The 27,909-nt window shown below is 41.4% G+C and overlaps 2 protein-coding genes across 2 annotated transcripts; one reads left to right on the top strand and one right to left on the bottom strand.

Moving 5' to 3' along the window:
- Positions 1 to 8,850: 8,850 nt before the first annotated feature.
- Positions 8,851 to 16,231, bottom strand: gabarapl2 (GABA(A) receptor-associated protein like 2). The gene is made up of 4 exons (XM_055940376.1): positions 16,012 to 16,231; positions 13,170 to 13,225; positions 10,277 to 10,449; positions 8,851 to 9,356 (listed from the first exon to the last, which is right to left on the bottom strand). Exons 1-4 carry the CDS (start codon positions 16,043 to 16,045, stop codon positions 9,266 to 9,268), a joined length of 354 nt encoding a protein of 117 aa, XP_055796351.1. The 5' UTR covers positions 16,046 to 16,231; the 3' UTR covers positions 8,851 to 9,265.
- A 459-nt stretch (positions 16,232 to 16,690) lies between these two features.
- On the top strand, positions 16,691 to 20,821 carry tmem231 (transmembrane protein 231). The gene is made up of 7 exons (XM_055940375.1): positions 16,691 to 17,249; positions 17,530 to 17,696; positions 17,784 to 17,912; positions 18,047 to 18,190; positions 19,436 to 19,517; positions 19,646 to 19,751; positions 20,243 to 20,821. The coding sequence occupies exons 1-7, from the start codon at positions 17,111 to 17,113 to the stop codon at positions 20,403 to 20,405; spliced, it is 930 nt and encodes a 309-aa protein (XP_055796350.1). The 5' UTR covers positions 16,691 to 17,110; the 3' UTR covers positions 20,406 to 20,821.
- The last annotated feature ends 7,088 nt before the right edge of the window (positions 20,822 to 27,909 follow it).

Below are 27,909 nucleotides of genomic sequence, written 5' to 3'. Positions count from 1 at the left end.
ACGTTCTGGGTATGTTCTGATTGACATTAACGGAATGTTCTCCTAACTCTAATGCAAAAACATGCTAACAAGGTTCTCAGTTTGTTTTTGCCAACATAGATAGAACGTTCCTCAAACTAACAGAAAACTTTAGGGGAACATTACGGGTATCATTACAAAAGCTTTCTCTCTCCATAGAATGTTTAGCTGGATAAGTAGCTAAACCTACTGTATCTGAAATAAAGTGTTTTCAACAATTACAGACAAATACAGTCTCAGTGACCGTCCAAGCAACCATCCAACAACCATGGAGGCCTATTGGAACTAATAAAAGTATGACGGCCACCAGAAATTCAATATGAAAACATAGGCTATTTGGAAAGGGCACGAGCGCTGCCAGAGCTGCAACTTCAGTTGGTGATGAGGGGAGTGGCTTTGCAGAATGGAATCATGGGAGTTTGAGCCTTGAACAACATAAAAATATTTGACTAAGCTGACTATAAATATCATTCTGTAGGTTTTTGAGCATCTATTTAAAATATTTAGAGATGTTATTAGACAAAGACAACCACAACAACATATAGCAGGGAGTTCTAATATGATCAGAAATCTACAGATGGGTTATATAGATTGCTGAAAATGACTACCCATAATTTATTGTGTTAGTCATCCTACTGATCCTACTTGAAAACGTAACAGAAAACCTCCTGCACACTATCGCCATTTAGTTTTAGTAATTTAGGAGTTAACCATTCTCTGTCCCATTTGAGTGCAGTTACATTTAATTGTTCATAGGAGCAGTATGCCCAATTAATGCTTTTGTGAAAGGATCAAGTTACCAGTTAATAAGATTGTGAAAGCTCAAATACACCTGCACAGACACACATACACACACTCTGCTTCTAATGTCGAAGCCTCTCCACTCGAACTCAGACACAGGAAATGAAGCGGTGTTGGCTGGGCATGGAGGAATGAGGTGGATGTCCAGGCTGATGAGATGCAGGGTCTGGGCCTTAGAGACAGAAACACAGAGGACAGGAATCCTAGGGACATGTTTCCACACCCTGGAAATAAATCCTTTATTTCCTCAGTGGTGTAAAAAGGGCGAATTCCATAGACATAAACTGATGAATTCGTATTATATGTTTCATTCACCACATGTCACCTCATGTCACCTCAGGTCTTGTGATTTAGAAGTTAATGCGTCATGGTAACGGACACTGAGTTTCTGTATTTGTTGTTTCTGTTTGTTTGTGTCTGTAGCGGAAAGGAGCTTTCCATCTAACAACAAACATTCCCACAACTTCAGAGAATGTTCCCTTAAGAGTCTCATTAGGTAATTAACTAACAATTTCATAGGAATGTTCCCGTGATGTGCAAGGAATGTTTCCAAGAGACCATTAATGTAAAAATGTAAAATATAATAGAACTTACCCACAATGTGGTTACCAAGAATTTAAGATATGAATGTTCTAGACAGGTTTCATAGGTCCAATTTTATGAGGGTTAGGAGAATATTCTATCATTGTCTCCCAAAACATACTGTACACAGTACATGATTGCCATGTTCTCAGAACATAATGAAAAAAATAATGTTTCTTGTTTCTGATACACAGAAATGTTCCTGCAAGGTTCCCATGAAACGTGTTTAGAACATTAATATCTTATATTACAGAGAACATTGCAACCATGTTCTTTGTATGTTAGGTGGGACATTGATTAAATATTTTCCTAACCCTCAGAAAACAGGACACATGAATGTTCTTGCAATGTTCCCATGACACATGACTAGTACATGAATATCTTATGTTCTGAAAACGTGGCAACTATGTTCTGTGTACAGTATATTTGGTGGTACGTTGATGCAATATTCTCCTAACCCTCAGTAAACTGGACACATGACTGTTCTTGTAGTGTTCCCATGAAACCTGTCTATAACATTAATATCTTAATTTCTGAGGACATGGTAACCACATTCTGGGTAAGTTCTATTTGACATTAAGGCAATGGTCTCTTGGAAATATTCCTTGCACATCACGGGAACATTGTTATGAAAATGTTAGTTAATGACCTAATGAGACTCTTAAGGGAACATTCTCTAAAGTTATGGGAACATTTCTTGTTAGCTGGGGAGGTCCTTTCCCCTACAGACACAAACAAACAGAAACAACAAATACAGAAACCCAGTCACCATTACCATGACGTATTAATCTGAGGTGACAGGAGGTGAGGTGGTGAATGAACCATTGAATGAGAATGAATCATTCTACTTCTATGGAATGAACCCTTTTTACACTACTGAGAAAACTAAGGATTTATTTCCAGGGTTTGGAAACATGTCCCAAGGATTCCTGTGTGTTTCGGTCTCTGAGACCCAGACCCTGCATCTCATCAGCCTGCACATCCCCCTCATTCCTCCATGCCCGCCAACACCACTTAATTTCCTGTGTCTGAGTTCGAGTGGAGAGGCTTCGACATTAGCAGCAGAGTGTGTGTATGTGTGTATGTGCAAGTGTATGTATTTAAGCTTTCACAATCTTATTAACTGGTAACATGATCCTTTAAAAAAAAATAGAAAGCACTCATTGGGCTTAACTGTCCCCCGGACAGTTAAATATTGCTGCACTCCAATGGGACAGAGAATGATTGACTCCTAAAGGATGTAAATATATGGTGATAGTATGCAGGAGATAGTTTTGAGTCTTAAAGGACAACTCTGCATCTTTTAACCTATGGTTTGTTATTATGAAGTATTTAGTGAAGTCCTAAACAGTTTTAGTGTCATTTTATGATTTCATCTTTATTTACTGTTTAGAGATGAGCGAAACTGAAAATTGCTACTCTGTTACGTTTTCAAGTAGGATCTCTGAGATGACTAATACAAGGAAAAAAAAGTTTACGTATCACACCTTGTTACTCTTGTCGAACATGTATGTTAAAAGCTGTGTGTGTGTGTGAGTATCCCTGACCTTGCCAATAGACAAAGAGCTATGAATGGTTCAGTGGTTCACCAATCAGGGCCTGGATTGTGTTTTCAATTTACATATTTGACACTTTGACCTAGTTGATTACATTGTGCATGTTCATTTATATAGTTATTATTAATACTTCACCTGGGATATGTTCTGTGTATGTTTGGTGGGACGTTGATGGAATATTCTGCCCCAGCAACAAAATACAACTATATTTAAAGCCCTTTAATTGCTGAAATAAGTAAATCAAATCAATGATGAGATCAGTCAGATTAACCGATACATGACATGAACATGGTGATGTAGCAGGAAGATCGGTGTACCATGGAACCAAGAGGTTGTGAGTTCAAATCCCAGGTGAATACTGTTAAATATTATTACTGTATAAATGAACATGCATAATGTGATCATGTATGTCAAAGTACATTAAATATGTAAGTTGAAAACACTGTATGTTAAAAGTACTCTGTGTGAGTATCCCAACAGACAAAGAGCTATGAATAGATCAGTGTTTCACCAATCAGGTGAACTGTAACAAGGCGTGATGTGTAATGATTATTATAAACATTTCTTTGGGACCCTCAGGCAGTGTCCTAACAACTGATACACAGAAATGTTCTTGCAACATTTCCATGAAATGTGTCTAGACCATTCATATCTTATGTTCTGAGAACATGGCAACCATGTTCTGTGTATGTTTGTTGGGACGTTGATAGAAGGAATATTCTCCTAACCCTCAGAAAACTGGACAGGAATGTTCTTGCAAGGTTCTCATGAAATGTGTCTAGAACATTAATATCTTATATTCTGAAAATATGGCAACCATGTTTGGTGGGACGTTGATGGAACATTCTCCTAACCCCATAGAAAACTAGACAAATGAATGTTCTTGCAACGTTCTCATGAAACGTGTTTAGAACATTAATATCTTATATTCTGAGGACATGTCAACCATGTTCTGTGTATGTTTGGTGGGACATTGATGGAATATTATCCTAACGACAAAACATGCTAAAAAGGTTCTCAGAAGGTTTTTGCTAACATAAACCAGGTTTCCATCCAACCTTTTTATGCGAGCAAAGTACATGTCAGATCAAACATTTAATGACAGGCCTGATGAAAACAGAACATTTCGGTAAACTTTCCAAATGTCGCCTTAACAAAATACACTGGACAAGGTGAGATCTTTTTGTGTCTGTGAAATTAATTATACGAGAAATGTCGGTTGAAATGCTTTTATGAGCAAATATTGATATAATAACCATCATATTGAAGTAAACTTGGAGTCACACGTTGACATGTTTGACTTTTTCGCCCCAATTCCGTGATATCCAATTGGTAGTTACAGTCTTGTCCCATCGCTGCAACTCTCGTACGGACTCGGGAGAGGAGAAGGTCGAGAACCAACCGTGTGTCCTCCGAAACACGACCCTGCCTAGCTGCACTGGGAAAGCATGCAGTTTATTAAGCTAAAGATGAAATAAGTTATGATGAACTTCACAGGGTGGTGAAAGTGCAAGGCGATAAGCTCGTTAACTTCACTAAGGTAGGGGGCAGCATTTGGAATTTTGGATGAAAAGCGTGCCCAAATTAAATTGGCTGCTACTCAGGCCCAGAAGCTAGGATATGCATATAATTAGTAGATTTGGATAGAAAACACTCTAAAGTTTCCAAAACTGTTAAAATAATGTCAAAACTGTTAAAATAATGTGAGTATAACAGAACTGATATGGCAGGCGAAAACCTGAGGAAAATCCAACCAGGAAGTACTATTATTTTGAAAGGCTGTTTTTCCATTGAAAGCCTATACAAAGACTTAGGACCCAGTTCACAAGCTCTATGGCTTCCTCTACACGTGATCAGTCTTTAGGCATTGTTTCAGGCTTTTACTCTGAAAAATGAGGGAGATACAGCACTTTCAATGAGAGGACAGTGGAAATTTCCAGACATGAACCAAGCACGTGATCGGGAGCGCGCCTTTCTTGTTTCTCCTTTTCTATTGACGAAGCTTTTGTCCGGTTGAAATATTATTGATTATTTATGACAAAAACAACCTGAGGATTGATTTTAAACATCGTTTGACATGTTTCTACGAACGTCTATTCTACTTTTTAAAAACTTTTCGTCTGGACTTAGTGCCCGTGCCTTGTGCAATAGGATTACTGGACTAAACGCGCAAACACAAAGGAAGTTTTTGGTCATAAAGAGGGACATTATCGAACAAAACGAACATTTATTGTCTAACATGGAGACCTGGGAGTGCCACCAGATGAAGATCATCAAAGGTAAGTGATTAATTGTAATGCTATTTCTGACTTTTGTGACACCTCTCCTTAGTTGGAAAATGGCTGTATGGCTTTCTGTGGCTAGGCGCTGACCTGACATAATCGCAAAGTGTGCTTTTGCCGTAAAGCCTTTTTGAAATCTGACACAGCGGTTGCATTAAGGAGAAGTTTATCTTTATTTGTATGTTTAACACTTGTATCTTTTTTCAATGTTTATAATGAGTATTTCTGTAATTTCATGTGCAATTTCTTTTCCTATACATATTGAGTCGTATTCTGGTGATGACATGATCATCGAGGCTTGGCCTGCCATTTGACAAATAACATTTTCGCTCCTTTGTCCTAAATAATCTCATCATGTAGGCTACACCCGCATTGTATCTGTGAGCTGTTGACTAGAGCGCACGTGCCAATACCAGCAGGGGCACACTCACTATATAATGCAACATGTTTTGTGAGAAAACCATCAATAGAGTAGAAAATGCGATGGAAACCCATTTAACTTGTATTTTTTATTCGGTAAATGGGAATTTAACCACAAAAGGTATTTTTATGTGCACTACATCATCACGCACAGCCTTTAATTCGCAACCAGTCAATTTGATGTTAACACATCTCTGGTGGGAAAATGTTTTTGTGTATTTCAGAATATTTTCATGAACATCTCTCGCCAACTGGATGGAAACCTAGCTATAGATAGAATGTCCCCCTAATTAACGGAAAACTGTAGACTCAAACATTATGGGAATACTACGGGTAACATTACAAAAACGTTCTCCCTCCCTAGAATTGTTAGCTGGGTCCAGATGTACTGGGACTACTAGCAGGCGGCTCTGTCATACCAGCAGGCCTGGCTGCAGCTGCGCTCAGAGACCTTCCCACTGTGGCTCCGCAGTGACCTAAAACCTGCTGCTGTTTCACTTAAGAACAGCACGACTTTGTTGCTTACAGCAACAAGGAACTGAGAGACCAGTTTGTACATAATGCTGTGTGATTTTGGAGGGACATTCAAGCACAGGTGAAAGCACACAGTCATACACTGTCATGAAGCATTATTGTACTTGTAGATGAGCCAAGGAAGCAATGACCAATTTTGTCAGGACATGCAAAGACCTGAGTTTAAAAAGAGTTTGGAGCTCACGTTGTCACGTTCGGACCTTAGTACCTTTGTTTTGTCTTTTGTTTTAGTATGGTCAGGGCGTGAGTTGGGTGGGTCGTCTATGTTAGTTTTTCTATGATTTTCTATTTCTGTGTTTGGCCTGATATGGTTCTCAATCAGAGGCAGCTGTCAATCGTTGCCCCTGATTGGGAACCATATTTAGGTAGCCTGTTTTCTGTTGGGTTTTGTGGGTGGTTATTTTCAGTCTTTGTGTGTCTGCACCAGATAGAACTGCTTCGGTTTTCACTTTGTTGTTTTGTATTTTGAAGTGTTCACTTTCATTAAATAAGATGAACACTAACCACGCTGCACCTTGGTCCTCACCTTCTTCCACCGACGACAGCCGTTACAGAACCACCCACCAAAAAAAGGACCAAGCAGCGTGGTAACAGGCAGCAGCAGCAGCAGGAGCAGCGCTATAAGGAGTAATGGACATGGGAGGACATTCTGGATGGCAAGGGTTGCTACACATGGGAGGAGATCCTGGCTGGAAGGGATCGCCTTCCATGGGAACAGGTGGAGGCAGCTAGGAGAGCAGAGGCAGCCGGAGAGAGGAACCAGCGGTATGTGGGAACACGGCTGGCAAGGAAGCCCGAGATGCAGCCCCAAAAATGTATTGGGGGGGGAACACGGGGAGTGGTGCTAAGCTAGGTAGGAGACCTGAGTGCTTACCGTGGAGAGAGAGGGACCGGGCAGGCACCGTGTTATGCCGTGAGGCGCACGTTGTCCCCGGTGCGTGTGCATAGCCCGGTGAGGTACATTGCAGCGCCTCGTATCGGCCGGGCTAGAGTGGGCATCGAGCCAGGTGCCATGAAGCCGGCTCAGCGCATCTGGTCTCCAGTGCGTTTCCTCGGGCCGGTGTACATGGCACCAACCTTACGCATGGTGTCCCCGGTTCGCCAGCACAGCCCAGTGCGGGCTATTCCACCTCGCCGCACTGGCCTGGCTACGGGAAGCATTCAACCAGGTAAGGTTGGGCAGGCTCGGTGCTCGAGACCTCCTGTGCGCCTTCACGGTCCGGTCTATCCGGTGCCACCTCCACGCACCAGCCCTCCGGTGCCGGCACCACGTACCAGGGCTCCAGTTCCAGCACCCCGCACTCGCCCTGAGGTGCGTGTTCCCAGCCCGGTACCACCAGTTCCGGCACCACGCACCAGGCCTACTGTGCGCCTCCAGGGTCCAGTATGCCCTGTTCCTGCTCCCCGCACTCGCCCAGTTGTGCGTGTCTCCAGCCCGGTACCACCAGTTCCGGCACCACACACCAGGCCTACTGTGTGCCTCCAGGGTCCAGTATGCCCTGTTCCTGCTCCTCGCACTCGCCCAGTGGTGCGTGTCCCCAGCCCGGTACCACCAGTTCCGGCACCACGCACCAGGCCTACTGTGCGTCTCAGCAGGCCTGAGTCTCCCGTCTGTCCAGCGCCGCCTGAGCTGCCCGTCTGTCCAGCGCCGCCTGAGCTGCCCGTCTGTCCAGCGCCGCCTGAGCTGCCCGTCTGTCCTGAGCCGCCCGCCAGTCAGGAGCTGCCCTTCGGTCCGGAGCTGCCCTTCAGTCCGGAGCTACCCCTCAGTCCTGAGCTACCCCTCAGTCCAGAGGCGTCCCTCAGTCCCGTGTGCCCATTTATTAGGGTTCCCAGGCCAAGGTCGGCGGCGAGGGTCGCCGTTCCTAGGAGGCCACAGAAGCGGACTAAGACTATGGTGGAGTGGGGTCCACGTCCAGCGCCAGAGCCTCCACCGCGGACAGATGCCCACCCAGACCCTCCCCTATATGTTCAGGTTTTGCGGCCGGAGTCCGCACCTTGGGGGGGGGGGGGGGTGTACTGTCACGTTCTGACCTTAGTTCCTTTGTTTTGTCTTTTGTTTTAGTATGGTCAGGGCGTGAGTTGGGTGGGTCGTCTATGTTAGTTTTTCTTTGATTTTCTATTTCTGTGTTTGGCCTGATATGGTTCTCAATCAGAGGCAGCTGTCAATCGTTGTCCCTGATTGGGAACCATATTTAGGTAGCCTGTTTTCTGTTGGGTTTTGTGGGTGGTTATTTTCAGTCTTTGTGTGTCTGCACCAGATAGAACTGTTTCGGTTTTCACTTTGTTGTTTTGTATTTTGAAGTGTTCACTTTCATTAAATAAGATGAACACTTACCACGCTGCACCTTGGTCCTCACCTTCTTTCACCGACGACAGCCGTTACACACGTGGTCAGTGTCCCCTCCTAGCCCTTTTGGTTGCTTTGTCTTAATTATTATTATTACAATTCTAGTTTAATGTGTCTATGGAGAGCTTTGAGGAATGTGGTAAAGTGGAATGAGGAAAAGTGGTAGATATGTTCATGAGATCTGAGTCAATATATACAGTATGTGTGACAGTCTTTGTTCCTGTATGTGTCCAGAATGATATATGCATCCGTGAATATTTTTCTGTTAAGAAAATTCAATTGTTGTTTTGAATGAGTACAGAGAATAAGAGCCATTTTATGTGTTTTTATTGGTCATCAAGCTACCTTACCTTTCATATATTCAAATTATTGGTATATATCATCTTTAAAGATAATAAACAAATCAAACAACATTTATAAATTAAAACAAAACCGTTATTACTGTATATCATAGATTACATTAATATGTTAACCTGCTAATAATAATGCAACAACATTCTTTACCTAAAAGTAATCAAATGTACAATTTATAGTTTCAATATAATATGCTATGAGTGGTACTAGTAATACAAATGCATGATTAATGTTGAGGTTTCTAACACACTTCTTCCACACATCTTTCTCTATTATGATAGCGGTACAATCAAGCTTGTCTGCAAGAAATAATGGGATGATTGGGTCAAGTAGGATGCAAGGGTTGTGTCAACTCAACTTTGTGTGAAGGCCTAGAAACCAAATGTGTTTTCGCCACTGTACGCCATGTACAGAAAGCCATCCTCATCTCTCTCTTTCTCATATAGCTGTCCCATTGTCAGACTGCAGGATAGAGAAAGACATTTGTCACATTTTGAACATACATTTTCCAGAACACACAAAGATTTAAAACAGATACATCCTCCAATCAGACAAATTTCGAACTCAGAACACAAATGCATGAACATACATTCACTCCTCTATTAGTCTCGCGTTGCCATTCTATAAGCTGAAAATCAAGGTTCCTCCTATACACTCCCCACATACAATAAACATTCAGGAACTCATCTGATATCCGAGTCACCCGTGATCTGTTCAAAAATGAATGGTATTGTCTATAGATAAACAACTTTCATCAGAATGGTATTGTCTATAGATAAACAAGGAAGCTGAGTTTTTAAGAATCTAATTTCAAGGTTTAATCAGTCAAACCCCATAACCATGTGTATAGTCCACCCACATAATGCATTGGTAGGTATATGAATTTTACAGGTTTTTGACAGATAGTACTCACAATCAGACCCAGCTAGAGAAAGTGTGATTGGGGTAGATCTGTAGGTGTGATTACGTGAAAGTCATTTCTTGTTGGCAGACTACGTAACATATTGTCCGATGTCTGATCAAATTATGTGAGATTGTAGTTCTGTATTAACCAAAATTAGGTGTAAGCGAAGGAGATTGGTGTGGCTATACTCTCTTTCACAGGGAGATTGATTTAACAGAGACTGAAACTGAAGGTTTATTGTCTTTAGTTACAGAGATGGACACAAACAAATGCACATACCGACCACATGCGATTAAACCTAGGCTGGTCTAAGAATGCAACAGTTCTTGAAGACAAAAAGTAAAATGTGGATGGTTGTATAACACGGTAGATCATCGGGACAGAGTGAAAAACAATGCGCTCAGGACTCATCCAGTGTTTTGAGAAATACTACTCACAGCCCCCACACCTTCCTCCAATTAAGTCAATTTAATCTCACCTGGACTGGGGAACAGTTTTGTCAACAAAGAGAAAAATAGCTTTCTCCGAGGGCAGCTGGATGCGCTTCCTGATGATCCACATGAACTGGGCCACTGTGATGTCAGAAGGGACCAAGTATTTTCTCTTGTCGATGTCCACTATCTGTGAGCCAGACACTTTCTCCACTATCACCTGAGGAGCAGATTAATAACATATTTAAACACACACACACACACACACACACACACACACTAACAGGGATATGACGTATAACATCCCTTTGTGTTATGACGTACGCACAGCCAAAAATAAACATTCCAGAGATTTTACACAATCCAGTGTGCTCAATATTTTATTTATTTAATATTTATTCAGCCAAGTACATCGTTCCAATAATGACATTTTTGTACATTGACGTATAACACATTGAAACAAGTGTAGAACAGGGTCTCTCTGGTCCTGGATCTTGGACCCGCTACTCAAGCAGGTCCAGGATTCGTTTCAGTCAGGGTTTGTTTACATTTCATTCATGCTTTATAGCGCGGATCAGGTTATAAAACGCTCCAGGATCCGGATCATAAAAGGGATATGTGAAAGCGCCCGTAGAAATCCTATTAAATTACTAGAGGGGCTATGTCATCAACCCTAAAAGTTACAGAAGGGGGTGAAAATGTCAGGGAAAAATCCAGACCAGTCTACTTGGAATGAATGGCAGTAGAGGCGTCAGTTATGCACTTCCTGATTTTACTTGTGCAGGAAAATAAAAGTAAGGCATGTGAAATAGAAGAAATTGTGTAAAATAATTATTGTCGCCCTACAATATTGTCATATAATTTTATAAGTACAGTTTATATGGGTTTTATACACATTTTCTGTATAAACAGCCTCTAAAATATATGTAAACAGACATAAACGGAATGTTGGCATATTGGCAGTTAATTCAATTTTTGGGGGGTGAAGAATTCCTCTAAAACTGTCTGGCTAGCTAGCCAACAAAACATACCATGCAGATAAATTCTTCAAATTAATTGTTGTGGGGCTTGCGAAGCAAAAGCCCCAGCATCAATCTTTGACAGACTTCCTTGCAAACAACTGCCCTTTTGACCACTTCCCCAACAAGTCAGACAAAAGCATAGATGTATGAAATCTTCCCCTACTTCCCTGCTTTTAAAATCTGAAAATGGATTAGGAATAGCATCTACCAATCTGTAGATAAAGCTGTTTTAGAAGCCATCAATGGATCTCTTTCTAGCTGCAGTAAATCAAGTCAGAAGTTAGAAGATTAATTACTTACCAACAAACAACAGCTACAATTTCCAATAAAACAACATCATGTTTTGAAGTTCACATTCCTTGGCTTCTTCTAACAACACTATCATGAATCTAGCAAATACGTTTTGTGGGGCAGAGTGCAGTATTTATACTGAGCAAAAATATAAAACGCAACATGTAAAGTGTTGGTCCCATGTTTCGTGAGCTAAAATAAAATATCCCATAAATTTTCCATATGCACAAAAACCTTATTTCGCTCAAATTTTGTGCACAGATTTGATTTACATCCCTGTTAGTAAGGATTTCTCCTTTGCCAAGATAATTCATCCACCTGACTGGTGTGGTATATCAAGAAGCTGATTAAACAGCATGACCCTTACACCTTGTGCTGGGGACAATAAAAGGTACAGTTTTGTCACACAACACAATGCCACAGATGTCTCAAGTTTTGAGGGAGCGTACGAATTTGACTCCTTGTGGCGGGCCGGGCGCCTGCAGGCTGACTTTGGTCATCAGTTGAACGGTGTTTCCTCCAACACATCGGTGGCGCTGGCTTCCGGGTTAAGAAGTGCGGCTTGGCGGGTCATGTTTCAGAGGATGCATGACTCAACCTTCACCTCTCCCAAGCCAGTTGAGGAGTTGCAGGGATGAGACAAGATTGTAATCATGAAACTGGGGAGATAAAGTGGGTAAAAATGACACAACATTGAATAAATAATAATAATTGATCAACTATAACTATACTGAACATTCATATAAATGCAACATGTAACAATTTCAACGATTTTACTGAATTACATCAAATTCTCTGGCAACATCTCTGGTGGACATTCCTGCAGTCAGCATTGCAATTGCACGCTCCTTCAAAATTTGAGACATTTGTGGCATTTTGTTGTGTGACAAAACTGCACATTTTAGAATGGCCTTTTTTTCTCCCCAGCACAAGGCGTAAAATAAATACAGCATTTCTTTCTTTCAGGTCTTGACAAGAAAAAAAACGGTCTGATGTTCTCTTCTGCGCTGTTCAACCAATCCAGTATATGTGGATGAGGAGTTAAGATGGAGTGTCACCTTGTTAAAGATAATCTCCAGAACATTTGTATACTTTTTAGCCAGTAGTTTTGAAAGTAGCGCCCATGAGCCAAAAGTGGTCCCAAAAATTGCGTACTACTTCACAAATGTGCAGATATGTGCACCACGTCATTGCTCTCTCTCTCTCTCTCTCTCTTGCTCTACTTCCTATCTGTCACTTAATTGGTGTGGGGTTGAACCTCATTGGCTGAAACTCTAATTGCTAGGTGGCTGGCCTGTGGAGGTAAATGTAGGGTAAATGGCGATGCACAGCCTTCAAACTAGGTATTTCGTGGCTAATTGAGGTAAAACAGTAATTCTGCTTATAGATTATGCATGTATGAACTACACATTGACACATCCAGGCCAAAGGGGAGATTTAAAAAAAAACGTACTAGTTGCCCAAGTACCGGCGCACGAAAAGTAGAAGTTGCGTCACAGACTAGCTTTAGCTTTCCATTTCCTCTGAAAACCGGATGCATCCACTTGTTTAAGACCCGCTGAGGGTGCATAGACACTAACACAGGAAAACACTCTAACCTCAAGGTCGATCCCTTTCACTCACTCACCGGTACCCTGTCAGGATATTTGTTGCGTATTTTGGCAGACTCCACACATCGGTGTTCTGAGAAAGAGAAGAAAAAAGTAGGATTAGATGCACAGGCATAGGTAGTGGCATGATATAGCTAATTACATTAGATTAGGTAGATTTATTGTCCTCCTAAAAGGAAATTCCTTTCCACAGCTCATACATTTACCTCCATTCACCTAAGACTGCAGATAAACAGAAGACTGAGACAGCACAGTAAACAGTAATAGTAGGTAGTAATAGAGTCATTTGGGAGATGTTCTACTGACGATGTGAGGGAACACACTTGTTCAAAGCATTCCATGTGGGAGCAATGTGCAATGCCAATACAGTGCATTTGGAAAGTATTCAGATACCTTAACTTTTTCCACATTTTGTTACGTTACAACCTTAATCTAAAATGTATTAAATTGCTTTTCCCCCTCATCAATCTACACACAATACCCCATAATGACAAAGCAAAAACAGTTTTTTAGAAATGGTTACAAATGTATAAAAAATGTAAAACTGAAATATCACATTTACATAAATATTCAGACCCTTTACTCAGTACTTTGTTGAAGCACCTTTGGCAGCGATTACAGCCTCAAGTCTTCTTGGGTATGACGCTACAAGCTTGGCACACTTGTATTTGGGGAGTTTCTTATCTGCAGATCCTCTCAAGCTGTCAGGTTAAATGGGGAGCGTCGCTGAACAGCTATTTGTCCCGGAGCCACTCCTGTGTTGTCTTGTCTTCACCCAATTCTTAGGTCCTGAGGGCTCTGGAGAAGGTTTCCATCAAGGATCTCTCTGTACTTTGCACCGTTCATCTTTCCATCAATCCTGACTAGTCTCCCAGTCCGTGCGGCTGAAAAATGTCCCCACAGCATGATGCTGCCACCGCCATACTTCACCGTAGGGATGGTGCCAGGTTTCCTTCAGATGTTACAGTTGGCATTCAGGTCAAAGAGTTTAATCTTGGTTTAATCAGACTAGAGAATCTTGTTTCTCATGGTCTGAGAGTCCTTTGGGTGCGTTTTGGAAAACTTCAAGCGGGCTGTCATGTGCCTTTTACTAAGGACTGGCTTCTGTCTGGCCACTCTACTATAAAGGCCTGATTGGTGGAGTGCTGCAGAGATGGTTGTCATTTTGGAAGGTTCTCCCATCTCCACAGAGGATTTTGGAGCTCTGTCAGAGTGACCATCGGGTTCTTGGTCACCTCCCTGACCAAGGCCCTTCTACGATTGCTAAGTTTGGACGGGTGGCCAGCTCTAGGAAGAGTCTTTGTGGTTCCAAACTTCTTCCATTTTAGAATAATGGAGGCCACTGTGTTCTTGGGGACCTTCAATGCTGCAGAAATAATTTTGGTACCCTTCCCCAGATCTGTGCCTTGACACAATCCTGTCTCGGAGCTCTACGGACAATTCCTTTGACCTCATGGCTTGGTTTTTGCTCTGACATGCACTGTTAACTGTGGGACCTTATATAGACAGGTGTGTGCCTTTCCAATCATGTCCAATCAATTGAATTTACCACAGGTGGACTCCAATGAAGTTGTGGAAACATCTCAAGGATGATGAATGGAAATAGGATGCATCGGAGCTCAATTTTGAGTCTCTTGGCAAAGGGTCTGAATACTTATGTAAATAAGGTATTTCTGTTTTTGTTTTTTTATACATTCCAAAATGTCTAAAAACCTGTTTTCGCTTTGTCATTGTGGGGTATTGTGTGTAGATTGATGAGGATTTTTATTTATTTAATACATTTTAGAATAAGGCTGTAACGTAACAAAATGTGGAAAGAGGGAAGGGGTCTGAACATTTTCCGAATGCCCTGTACATACATGTATCTCAACACATATGTCTGTCAACTTTCAACTAATGTTTCAGACATAGTAATGATCTAGATAGCTATATGAGTTAATGGTAGATTTACTAGACTAGAGCTCAACCTTTGCCATTATATAGCTGGTTTCTGGCAGCCATGCCGTGTCATGCATGCCACTAGAACCCTTTTCAAACTACTGAGGTGAGCCAAGTACAGCCAAGCTGAGCAGTACTGGGCTGTTTACACACCCACCACAGATGCCAAGCTGAAAAGGACTATGTGAAAAGAAAATATCAAAGCCAGAACAGAACAGTTTGGACCGGATTTGACACAATAGTGTGAAAACAGTATAAGTGTGAGGATTCCATTGAGGTTCAATGCTGTCAGTTTCATTAGCCTAGATATAAGCCCTATACTTAGACATAATTGAGTAGATCCTATATCAAGTGATAAGATTAAAATAAGAAAATGGTGTAAAGTACATGAAAACACATAGGGGACAAATGTGCGTTTTTAGTCATATAACTGGTAGTTTATAACTGCTTATATGTTGGGACAGTTCTCTCTCAATTTTGTCTCTTTAAAACATATATATTCTCAATGTAATAACCTGCATTAATAAATGCTGTTTATATATATATATGTTTTAAATAGTGTGCTATTATGTTCCCTATACTTAATTACCTTAATGTACATGCATAATATGCATTACTGAGGGAACCAGTAAGGTTCAGGGAGGGTAACGTTGGCCTACTTGTGATTCGAGTAAAAGTTATGATGGTGTTTATAAAATACATTATTTTATGAATAACCTGTAGGCCAATACGTGAACACATGCACCATATTAGCCTTTTGTTCAAGCTCCAAGCCTTATGTGTGTGTTTGTGGCCCAACGTACGACACATGCAATCTATTCTGCTCATCCCATCATCAGTTTGGCACTTCAAAACCGAAAACTAAATATGTACAGGAGATTACACTGGCAATTACATGTGACATAATTAAAATCCCATTACCGAGGGAATGATCCTCTTTAAACATCCATTTCATTTTTGCAGAATCCTCGCGCTATGACGTGATGTTGAAATTCAAACCTTCAAACAGGCAGGTTATTGTCGATTTTATGTAAAACGATACAATGTAACAACTAAAATGTAAACAATGTAGCAGCAACCCTTCGAACGCCTGTCTAGCACAAGGAGGTGACGGTGATGTCACTGTTTGGTTGTACCATTTCTATTCTGTAGGGGGGCCGGGGAGGGGGGATTGTCAACTGTAAAACCACAGATAGAACAATGAGACAGATATTTCATCCGTTTTGCGTTTCCACTCACTACCAAATATGGTAGTGGGAGGAAGCCCACTGTCCGTCGTTGGGAGAAGATGGACCTAGATGGATTTTGGACGATATTCTGCACGTTTTCTCATCGATTAAACATTTGATTTTAATACAGTTTTATGTTCCCCAAACTAGAATGTGTTATGAATAGAGTGGATTAAGTTTTGTGGACCCTTTGCAGACCCTTTGCAAAAGTTTTTTTTTAACTGCGTTGTTTAGGAGCGCAAAGGCGAATTGAGTTATTACATACGCACACTTCACAGAGTAGGCATTCCCTAACGGAAATATGCAGACGTAACCTAGAACGCACCAATAGGATCTCGCTTGCTCATGCTTGGCTCTGCCCACCTAGTGCCTCTGCCCACTATGACTCGCTCCAATGTGTTCACATTGGAAATGTCAGCCCGTGGTCTATCTTGATTTAGTTGTAAAAAGTCTTTGGTACAATCAGGATTTGTTGCCAGGAAATCAGCGGCTGCAGCCATGGTAACCTCTGAACGCTAAACAACGGGAAGTAGTTTTAAGCTAGCAAGCCAAAGTGGCGCGACTTTTTGGAGAATTCGATTCGAAGTCAATAACACTTTCCTGGAAGGACCTCCTAAACGTGATACTGCCAACTGTTTTTCTAGAGCTGACTTGTGCTTTTGGATTTAGCTACTAGCTGGTTACAAGCCCTAGATTTCTGTTGGAACGCCACGACCTCTGGCAAAATACCCACATTAGCCTTGTAGCTACTACTAACTCTAGCCAACACCCCTTGCTAAAAACTATTCATCATGGCTTTTTATGAAGTCTATTCTCACCCTGCTTCAATTAGATACAAAACAAGCGTTTGCACCAAAGCCACGTTGTTTCTTGGTATTGTCTTGTGTCTCACCTACATCCCACCCCTCCTGGTTGCTTACAGGAGCCAAGGTAACGTCAGTTAATTGCAAAATGTTTTACTTAGGTAGCTAGCTCGAGTTGAACTCGATGATCTTGATATAGCTTGTTATGGAATTAATTCAGTTAAACGCTAGCACCTTTCTCAAGGTGATAGAACTCCAGCAAGATAACCTTCCCGACACTATCATCGCTATCTAATTGAAATCAATGTATGTTGAAAATCCTCTATTGTTAACCTTAGCTAAATGTTCTCGTTGTTGTAGACACTTAGATTTGATACAATATTCTGGTATTCCTATGCTCTATTTAGGGTTCTGGGTAAAGAGGAGTACATATGAAGAGCAACCTGTTGTTCGGTTCCAGTACCAGGTTCTGATAATTGCAGCAACAAGCAGTAGTGGTGACTATGTTGCATGGAGCACCTTTCCCAATTTTAATAACATGCAAGGGACTAACCTCAGAATTCCTTCTATCTCGGTAAGTATGAATAGTACTATTAAGATGGTGCTTCTTAAGTGACACATAAAGATCACTCACTGATCTCTGGGAATGTTGTGAATGCAGGTGCGAGAGGAAGACCAGAATCAGGATGGGAAGTTGGACCGTTTGAAATTCCAACTTGACCTTCCCCTTCGGTCTGATGAACAAGTGTACAGCATCCAGCTACTACTCACCTTCTCCTACCAGCTGTTTGTATGTCGTCGCCCCCCGCCCCCCTCATTCAGTCCGACACAATGTCCAATGCATTCACTACATCCATACAGTTCCTCTCACTACTACAGTCTCTTTTTGTATTTCACTTCCATCTGTCTCTCTTCTCTCTGCAGAGAATGTCAACTGTGGTGATGCAGACACTGGCCTTTGTGCAGCATTCCTCTTCAGTTCCTGGCTCTCAGCTCTTCATCAGTGGAGATCTGCGGCTCCAGCAGAGAACCCCACTTCCACACCGTGGTCTACACACTGTATACAATGTGAGGGCACATTCTCTCTGTATCTCTCTCTCACACACACAGACACACAACACAACGTATTGTTCATTGTAGACATGGCCCTTAACCACAGGTTTAGAATAAAATTACCCTCAATCTTTATATTAACCATTAGGTTACCTGACGCTGTATTAGTGGTAGGGGCAACTTTGACCTACTCCTGCTGGGACTTCAATGAGCACATGTAGCAGATGGGGATCTGTGAAGCTCAGTCTGCAGTCTGAAGTTTCTCCACTTGTGCTGCCAAATAGCTAGATATATGATGGTGCAACTGGGAAAGGCTCTTCAGGGTTCATCAGTATCAGGCGAATCAGGTGGAAGTGGCGTGACATCCTTTACACACATACACCCCAACAGTTTGTAAAACAAAGTATACACTTAAACAAGCTCCATCATTGTAATATTGTGGCGCTACAATACCGCTACAATATTGACACTACAAGCATTTACTCCCAAAAGTCAAATATTGGTGTCATACTTCAGTGCACCTGAATATATCATGACAGTGACAAACCTTATGTCCGGGAGTCTTAATCAAATCAAATTGTATTTGTCACATGCGCTGAATACAACAGGTTACAGTGAAATGCTTACTTACAAGCTCTTAACCAACAATGCTTTAAAAAGTTTTAAGAAAAATTAGTGTTAAGTAAAAAAGAGAAGTAAAAAATTGAAAATAAAAGTAACAAATAATTAAACGGCAACAGTAAAATAACAATAGCGAGGCTATATACAGGGGGTACCGGTACAGGGTCAATGTGCGGGGGCACCGGTTAGTCGAGGTAATATGCACCTTTTTGGTAGAGTTAAAGTGACTATGCATAGATAATAAACAGAAAGTAGCAGCAGCGTAAAAAGGGGTCTGGGTAGCCCTTTGATTAGCTGTTCAGTAGTCTTATGGCTTGTGGATAGCAGCTGTTAAGAAGCCTTTTGGACCTTGACTTGGCGCTTCTATACCACTTGCCGTGCGGTAGCAGAGAGAACAGTCTATGACTAGGGCCTTCCTCTGACACCGCCTGGTATAGAGGTCCTGGATGGCAGGATGCTTGGCCCCAATGATGTACTGGGCCATACGCACTACCTTCTGTAGAGCCTTGCGGTCGGAGGCCGAGCAGTTGCCATACCAGGCAGTGATACAACCCGTAATCAATGTTTAAATACTGCTTTGTGTACTTAACTTATATTTTGTGTGCTTCTTGACTTATATTGTCCTCTGTTATAATCTAGGTATCAGTAATTGATGGAGCAAGTCCGTTTGCAAGCGCATATGATCTTGCCAACGTCATTGGATCCTATCAGGATAGAAACTGTAAGTGGGAATTCTCACTTGCCATGTTTCTATAAGTTGATCACTGTTGAGTTGTCTGATTACACATACTTAGCCCACTTATGTGTTTGCCTGTTATTTCTCACTCTCACACTTCCTCTTTCTCACAGTGACAACGGTTCTGTCCTGTCCAAGTCCAGTATGGACTGTGGGTCGAGCTGCTGGTACTCCCTTCCAGATAAATGCTGAAGTCCGCTACCCAGTGGAGGTTATCAGATATCCTTTATTGTGTGTCTGTGTGTGTGTTGAAACGTCTTATGAAAATATATATTTCTCTCTGTTTGTGTTAGATGCAGCCTAACCAGTTTGACAATGCACATGCTTTGGTGAGTTCACAAAGGCCAGACATCCATGTTTACTTTCCTTATGGTCTCTTTGTCTATATGATTTCTTGCACTGGTATCAATGTTATATTGAATGTTTAATCTATCTAGGCCTACAAGTGCAGGGAAGACAAATATGATGATGATTTAGATTCTTTATTACCATGAATGGCAAGGCCACTGCTGCTAAAGAAACATGAAACAGACAATGATGGCAACAATAACAGTAATGATAATAATAGTTAAAGTAATTAAAGAAAGGATAGTATATATATTTTTAAAGTATTAAATTGGCAGAATCAGATTAACCGTTTACGTAAAGAAAGTAAGGGAAAGGGGGGCTTGGCAAACACACACACAGTATTTCCTTGACTGAGCCTCCACCTATCGGCCTGGGTTCTGGGAGATGATCAAATTTGCCTGGATCCAGTACGTCAGTGTGTTGCTTATCTTCCTCTGGGTTTTCAACAGGATTCAGACCTTTGTTTTCCAGAATCAGGTGCTGCCGACTGTACCTATACCACTCTTGAAACAGCACCACTTTTGATTCAATGAAACTGTTCGCCTCCCATACTGAGGTACTGTGGAGGGAAGAGGCCACATCACCAAACAACTTACAGTACAATGGCCAAATGTTCAGAAGATCAACACACACACAGGATTCAGTATTTTCCTTGCCTTTACATATACATTTACTTAAACATCACAAGTACACATCGCTACACACAAAAGACATTCAAATATTCAGCTTCATCAGTCCTTTTACATCTGTTGTGCTAATGAACTGTTATGGAATGATTGATTTTCAGTTAGCTATGTAACGTTAGCTGGTGCTGTGTAAATGTTGAAAACAGATTTGTGATTATTTGTGAATGTGGAAAAGAAATGTCTAGTTTTTTATGAATCAGTTTTATTTTGTACATAGCTCTTGGCACTGTTAATAAAGCAGTGGTGGAAAAAGTACCTAATTGTCATACTTCAGTAAAAGTTAAGATACCATATAGATAATGACTCCAGTAAAAGTGACAGCCACCTAGTAAAATACTACTTGAGTAAAAGTTACTTTCTAAATATACTTTAGTATCAAAAGTAAAACAAAGTATAAATGATTTCAAATTTCTTATATTAAGCAAACCAGACAGCACAATGTTTATTTCATTTACATATTACCAGGGGCACACTTGGACACTCAGACATAATTTACAAACAAAGCATTTGTGTTTAGTCAGTCCACCAGATCAGAGGCAGTAGAGATGACAACGGATGTTCTCTTGATTAAGTGTGTGAATTCGACCATTTTCCTGTCCTGCTAAGCATTCAAAATGTAACGAGTACTTTGGCGTGTCATGGAAAATGTATGGAGTAAAAATTACATTATTTTCTTTAGGAATATAGTGAAGTAAAAGTTGTCCAAAATATAAATAGTAAAGTACAGATACCCCAAAACACTACTAAAGTGTACTTTAAAGTATTTAAGACTTTAAAGTACTTTACACCACTATAATGAAGTTGTATACGTGTGTACTTTTTCTAATTTTCATTCACTGATAAGATCAGAACGTGGGTAGTCTATATAGTCAGAATAAATACACAGAAGGGTGGAACTGAAATGCATTGATCGGCGGGGCTGTAATGAAGCAGGCCGAGAGCTTCAAATTCCTTGGTGTCAACATCACTAAGGACCTATCATGGTCCAAACACACCAACACAGTCGTGAAGAAGGCACGACACCGCCTCTTCCCCCTCAGGAGGCTGAAAAGATTTGGCATGGGTCCTCAGATCCTCAAAAAGTTCTACAGCTGCACTATTGTGAGCATCTTGATTGGCTGCATCACCACTTGGTATGGTAACTACTTAGCATCCGACTGCAAGGTGCTAAAGGGTAATGCATACGGCACAGTACATCACTGGGGCCTATATAGCAGGGCCATCCAGGGCCAGAGTGTCAGAGGAAGACCCTAAAAATTGTCAAAGACTCCAGCCTCCCAAGTCATAGACTGTTCTCTCTGCTACCACACGGCAAACAGTACCGAAGCGCCAAGTCTGGGACCAACCGACTCCTGAACAGCTTCTACCCCCAAGCCATAAGACTGCTGAACAGTTAATCAAATGGTTACCCAGACTATTTGCATTGCACCCCTTTTCTTTGCACTGACATTCTTGCACTGGCTCTATGCACACTCACTGGACTCACAGTCACACTATATTGACACTCCAACACACACTCACACACTACATACCCTCACACACACATGCATATTAACGCCACGCATAGACACATCTTCACACGTCATATACGCTGCTGCTACTCAGTTTATTATCTATCCTGATTGCCCAGTCACTTTTACCCCACTTTTACATATTGCCTCAACTACCTTGTACCTGTGCACATTGACTTGGTACCAGTATTCCTTGTATATAGCCTCGTTATTGTTATTTGATTGTGTTACTATTTCCTTTTTTGTCTTATTTGCTTTATTATTTTTACCCTTTTTTCTATTTTTTTTTCTTTCTTTAATTTTTTTTTTTTTTCTCCCCAATTTTCGTGGTATCCAATCGCTAGTAATTACTATCTTGTCTCATCGCTACAACTCCCGTACGGGCTTGGGAGAGACGAAGGTCGAAAGCCATGCGTCCTCCGAGGCACAACCCAACCAAGCAGCACTGCTTCTTTTAACACAGCGCGCCTCCAACCCGGAAGCCAGCCGCACCAATGTGTCGGAGGAAACACCATGCACCTGGCCCCCTTGGTTAGCACGCACTGCGCCCAGCCCGCCACAGGAGTCGCTGGAGCGCGATGAGACGAGGAAATCCCTACCGGCCAAACCCCCCCTAACCCGGACGACGCTAGCCCAATTGTGCGTCGCCCCACGGACCTCCCGGTCGCGGCCGGCTGCGACAGAGCCTGGGGGCGAACCCAGAGACTCTGGTGGCGCAGTTAGCACTGCGATGCAGTGCCCTAGACCACTGCGCCACCCGGGAGGCCCATTATTTTTACCTTTTAACTGCATTGTTGGGAAGGTGCTCGTAAGTAAGCATTAAACCTGTTGTATTCGGCGCATGTGACAAATATAATTTGATTTGATGAAAAGTTTTTGTCAATAGTATTAAGCCTTATCTGAGTCTAAATCACAGAGAAGATCTTACCAGTAACCTGTAGTGACGTCAGACTGCATTTGTGTAAAGCCACTGTCTGCCACTTGTAGTAGTTGTTATTTGAATGTGTACATTGACAGCTAAAGCTGAAGTGTGTAGTATTCCTGTTTAATTCATAGCTCCACTTTCATCCCTCTACAATATGCTTACATTTCAAGGTGTATTAACATACCTGTTACAATGTCAGGCAGGGGTGAGGTATCTTCTAATGCCTTCTCAGTTATGTGATATTTTCATCAGAATAGGTTGGGCTCTGCACACTGTCTGTGTGCTTGTGTGTGAGCGTAGTGATAGGTGTTTGGGTGTGTGTGTTTCTTGAAGGATAATTGAATTCAGTTGATTTACTTTTAGGTAAGTGTGTATTTATGTGTGATTAATGCCAAGCTACAGTTGAAGTCGGAAGTTTACATACACTCAGGTTGGAGTCATTAATACTCGTTTTCCAACCACTCCACAAATTTCTTGTTAACAAACTATAGTTTTGGCAAGTCGGTTAGGACATCTACGTTGTGCATGACACAAGTCATTTTTCCAACAATTGTTTACAGACAGATTATTTCACTTATAATTCACTGTATCACAATTCCAGTGGGTCAGAAGTTTACATACACTAAGTTGACTGTGCCTTTAAACAGCTTGGAAAATTCCAGAAAATGTCATGGCTCTAGAAGCTTTTGATAGGCTAATTGACATAATTTGAGTCAATTGGAGGTGTACCTGTGGATGTATTTCAAGGCCTACCTTCAAACTCAGTGCCTCTTTGCTTGACATCATGGGAAAATCTAAAGAAATCAGCCAAGACCTCAGAAAAAAAATTGTAGACCTCCACAAGTCTGGTTCGTCCTTGGGAGCAATTTCCAAACGCCTGAAGGTACCACCTTCATCTGTACATACAATAGTACACAAGTATAAACACCATGGGACCACGCAGCCGGCATACTGCTCAGGTAGGAGACGCGTTCTGTCTCCTAAAGATGAACGTACTTTGGTGCGAAAAGTGCAAATCAATCCCAGAACAACAGCAAAGGACCTTGTGAAAATGCTGGAGGAAACAGGTACAAAGTATCTATATCCACAGTAAAACGAATCCTATATCGACATAACCTGAAAGGCCGATCAGCAAGGAAGAAGCCACTGCTCCAAAACCGCCATAAAAAAGCCTGACTACGGTTTGCAACTGCACATGGGGAGAAAGATTGTACTTTTTGGAGAAATGTCCTCTGGTTTGATGAAACAAAAATAGAACTGTTTGGTCATAATGACCATCGTTATGTTTGGAGGAAAAGGGGGAGGCTTGCAATCCAAAGAACACCATCCCAACCGTGAAGCACGGGGGTAGCAGCATCATGTTGTGGGGGTGCTTTGCTGCAGGAGGGACTGGTGCACTCCACAAAATAGATGGCATCATGAGGATGGAAGATTATGTGGATATATTGAAGCTACATCTCAAGACATCAGTCAGGAAGTTAAAGCTTGGTCGCAAATGGGTCTTCCAAATGGACATTGACCCCAAGCATACTTCCAAAGTTGTGGTAAAATGGCTTAAGGACAACAAAGTCAAGGTATTGGAGTGGCCATCACAAAGCCCTGACCTCAATTCTACAGAACATTTGTGGGCAGAACTGAAAAAGTGTGTGCGAACAAGGAGGCCTACAAATCTGACTCAGTTACACCAGCTCTGTCAGGAGGAATGGGCCAAAATTCACCCAACTTATTGTGGGAAGCTTGTGGAAGGCTACCTGACAGGTTTGACCCAAGTTAAACAATGTAAAGGCAATGCTCTTAAAAACGAATTGAGTGTATGTAAACTTCTGACCCACTGGGAATGTGATGAAAGAAATAAAAGCTGAAATAAATCATTCTCTCTACTATTATTCTGACATTTCACATTTTTCAAATAAAGTGGTGATCCTAACTGACCTAAACAGGGAATTTTTACTAGGATTAAATGTCAGGAATTATGAAAAACTGAGTTTAAATGTATTTGGCAAAGGTGTATGTAAACTTCCGACTTCAACTGTATATCCTGTCCTTGTCTTACTAGTGTATCTAAGTAACGTGGGTTCCTGTGATCATCCTCATTCATCTATCTCTAAAAAGTGGAAAGTGTCCTTCAATGTACAGTAAATAATGGTATAATGGTAATAATGCTTCTATAAAGGTTAAATGGCTCCACCAGTAGCTAAAGTACCTATGTCTGAAGTGGTTGCTTTTGAGGCTTTGTTTAGATGTTTAAATATTGTCTAGACATTTGATTTAGACTGGCAGATTAATGGCTCAGTTTCACCCCGTTCTTTGCCTATGGCAATCTACTAAAGAATAAAAATTCAAAAGGCACTCGCACATCTGAGCAATATTTTTTGCAGGTGCATGGTAACAGTTGAATAAGATGAAAGAAAACGGAAACCGCACACTGCTCTTGATAGTATCACTGATCTTTAATAAGCTTACGTATCGGCCTCACGGCCTTCGTCAGAGCTTTTGTACGTTTTTAAAAATTAGCACCCTTATGTAGACCTAGCCCCACCCACATCCACATCTGTAGTGATGCCTCTAGCACTGCCATGTAGTGTCTTAGACCGCTGCGCCACTCGGGAGTTCCAACATCCCTGTGGAATGCTTTCGACACTTTGTAAAGTCCATGCCCCAACAAATTGAGGCTTTTCTGAAGGGGGTTGTGAGGTGAAACTCAATATTAGGAAGGTGTTCTAAATGTTTTGTACACTCACTGTATGTTGAAGAGGGTGGGGCTCAAGCTGTACCCCTGTCTCACCATACGGCCCTGAGAAAATAAATATGTGTGTTTGTTGCCAAACGTGTTGTTTGTGTACATTGATTTTATAATGCCATATTTTTTTACCCAACATTGTTTGCCATCAATTTGTCTAGCAGACACTCATGCCAAATTGAGTCAAAAGCTTTTTTGAATTCAACAAAGCATGAGAATACTTTGCTTTTGTTTGTTTGTCAATAAGGGTTTGCAGTGTGTACACATGGTCTGTCGTACGGTATTTTGGTAAGAAGACAATTTGACATTTTCTCAGGACATTTTTTTCACTGAGGAAAGTGAAATGAAAGGGATACAATCTCTCTCTGTCTCTGTCTCTGTCTCTGTCTCTGTCTCTCTGTCTCTGTCTCTCTGTCTGTCTCTCTCTGTCTCTCTCTCTCTCTCTCTCTGTCTGTCTCTCTCTCTCTCTCTCCCTCTCTTTTTCAGTGACACAAACATGCTGTCATTATTTCTCTGTCATTCTGGTCCAGTACCAATGTATTAGCTCATTTAGCTTGGCAGCCAATTCGGCTGGCATGTTCAGCAACAGTCCCACCCACTGTAGCTCAATAAAACACTTTCTTTCCTTAACTTTCTGCTCAATATTACATTTTTAAATGTCACCACCAGAGAAGGTGTGATGTGCTCCCTTATGTAGGGAATCTTTGGTGTATAGTTAAGAGAGATTTTTAACTTAGTAGTAGCCTGATATGCTTTATTTTAATCTTCCAAACAATGAGCAGCACAGAATGTGAGTCAGGAACCAGTTTTCAGGAACCAGATGCATCCTTTGTGAAGGTGGATTATATTGTGGAAGTTAGTTGAAACTGATCAATCAAGTGTCTTGGTTGATTGTCTTGTGTCCAAAATAAGTCATAATGAACCTGTCCATGATCAGAATTATATTAATCTGTGACATTTTAGGTCAGAGTAACCATCCTATAAATTGTGCCCAAGGCTATGCAAATAATGCGCATCAGTAGCATATTGTGATTTGTGAATTCCAAACAGGCAGTAACAAAGTGGTACAAAAGTTACATTTTATTTCATGGTTATTAGTTATTAAATACCAAATGTTTTGGGGGGATATTAGACCTACTGAGCCCAATAACCCCCTGATGAAAGTCAATTTGTCTATCATCTACAGCAGGGGTGTCAAACTCATTCCACGGAGGGCCTAGTGTCTGCAGGTTTTTGGTTTTTCCTTTCAATAAAGCCCTAGACAACCAGGTGTGGGGAGTTCCTAACTAATTAGTGATGTTAATTCATCAATCAAGTACAAGGGAGGAGCGAAAACCCGCAGACACTCGGCCCTCCGTGGAATGAGTTTGACACCTGTGATCTACAGGGTAACGCAGTAATTTAATAGGATCTGTATGAGCTCACTTCTCTTTATGCACTGCCTTTCCAACCCAGGAAAGTTTAATTGAAAGGGTTTTAGGTAAGAGATTCCTATGCCACCCCTCTCACCCCTGCTGTCCCCTGCCCATCCCACTGCCCAGTATGGTCTCAAAACTTTTCGTATTTTTCTGTACGCAAATATGAGATGTTCCATTTGGTATGGTGCTTTAAGAGAGCACGCCACTTTGTACAGTGGCAGATTCCCATAGCGGGCTTAGTCTGCTTTAGGTAATGGGCGAAAGTTTGCTGCAATGTGTGTGAGAGATAAAGCTGACACTAATTTACCCCTGTATAACATATGACTATAATGTTTGACATAGCATCAAATTTGCATCAGGTTTCAAAGGACTTTGTTTTTTGCATTGTATGTTATGGTTCATATGGTATGTATTAATTTGTTTACATCCATCATCCATTTCGTATGATATGTTAGGAATTACAATTCGTATGATAGGGTACACATTGCAATTCACACAATATGTTACGAATTGCAATTCGTACCATATGTTACAAATTTGCTAAAGGTTTAATATTTTATGAATTTGCAAATGTATGCTATATTACGAATTCCAATTTGTTGTTCCTAACGTTAGGTTGGTGGCTAGGGGTTAAGGTTAGGAGTTAGGTTAAAGTTAGGAGAGGGGTCAGCTAAAAGGGTTAGGGGAAGGGTTAGCTAAAAGGGTTAAGGGTTAGGGCTAACATGCTAAGTAATTGCAAAGTAGCTAAA

The sequence above is a fragment of the Salvelinus fontinalis genome, chromosome 12 (genome assembly GCF_029448725.1).
Source record: "Salvelinus fontinalis isolate EN_2023a chromosome 12, ASM2944872v1, whole genome shotgun sequence".
In the NCBI taxonomy this organism is placed as follows: domain Eukaryota; kingdom Metazoa; phylum Chordata; class Actinopteri; order Salmoniformes; family Salmonidae; genus Salvelinus; species Salvelinus fontinalis.
The sequence above is the reverse complement of the archived record's forward strand: the minus strand, read 5'-3'. Positions and strand labels throughout refer to the sequence as shown.

Bases quoted from the DNA above. Each gene is read 5' to 3' on its own strand.
- gabarapl2 (XM_055940376.1), bottom strand. From the start codon at position 16,045: ATGAAATGGATGTTTAAAGAGGATCATTCCCTCG. The intron at 13,226-16,011 runs GTAATGGGATTT...TCTCTTTCTCAG, and splicing joins TAAAGAGGATCATTCCCTCG to AACACCGATGTGTGGAGTCT. The intron at 10,450-13,169 runs GTGAGTGAGTGA...TCTGCTCCTCAG, and splicing joins AATATCCTGACAGGGTACCG to GTGATAGTGGAGAAAGTGTC.
- tmem231 (XM_055940375.1), top strand. From the start codon at position 17,111: ATGGCTTTTTATGAAGTCTATTCTCACCCTGCTTCAATTAGATACAAA. The intron at 18,191-19,435 runs GTGAGGGCACAT...GTTATAATCTAG, and splicing joins GTCTACACACTGTATACAAT to GTATCAGTAATTGATGGAGC. The intron at 19,752-20,242 runs ATATCCTTTATT...CTGAGCCTCCAC, and splicing joins TACCCAGTGGAGGTTATCAG to CTATCGGCCTGGGTTCTGGG.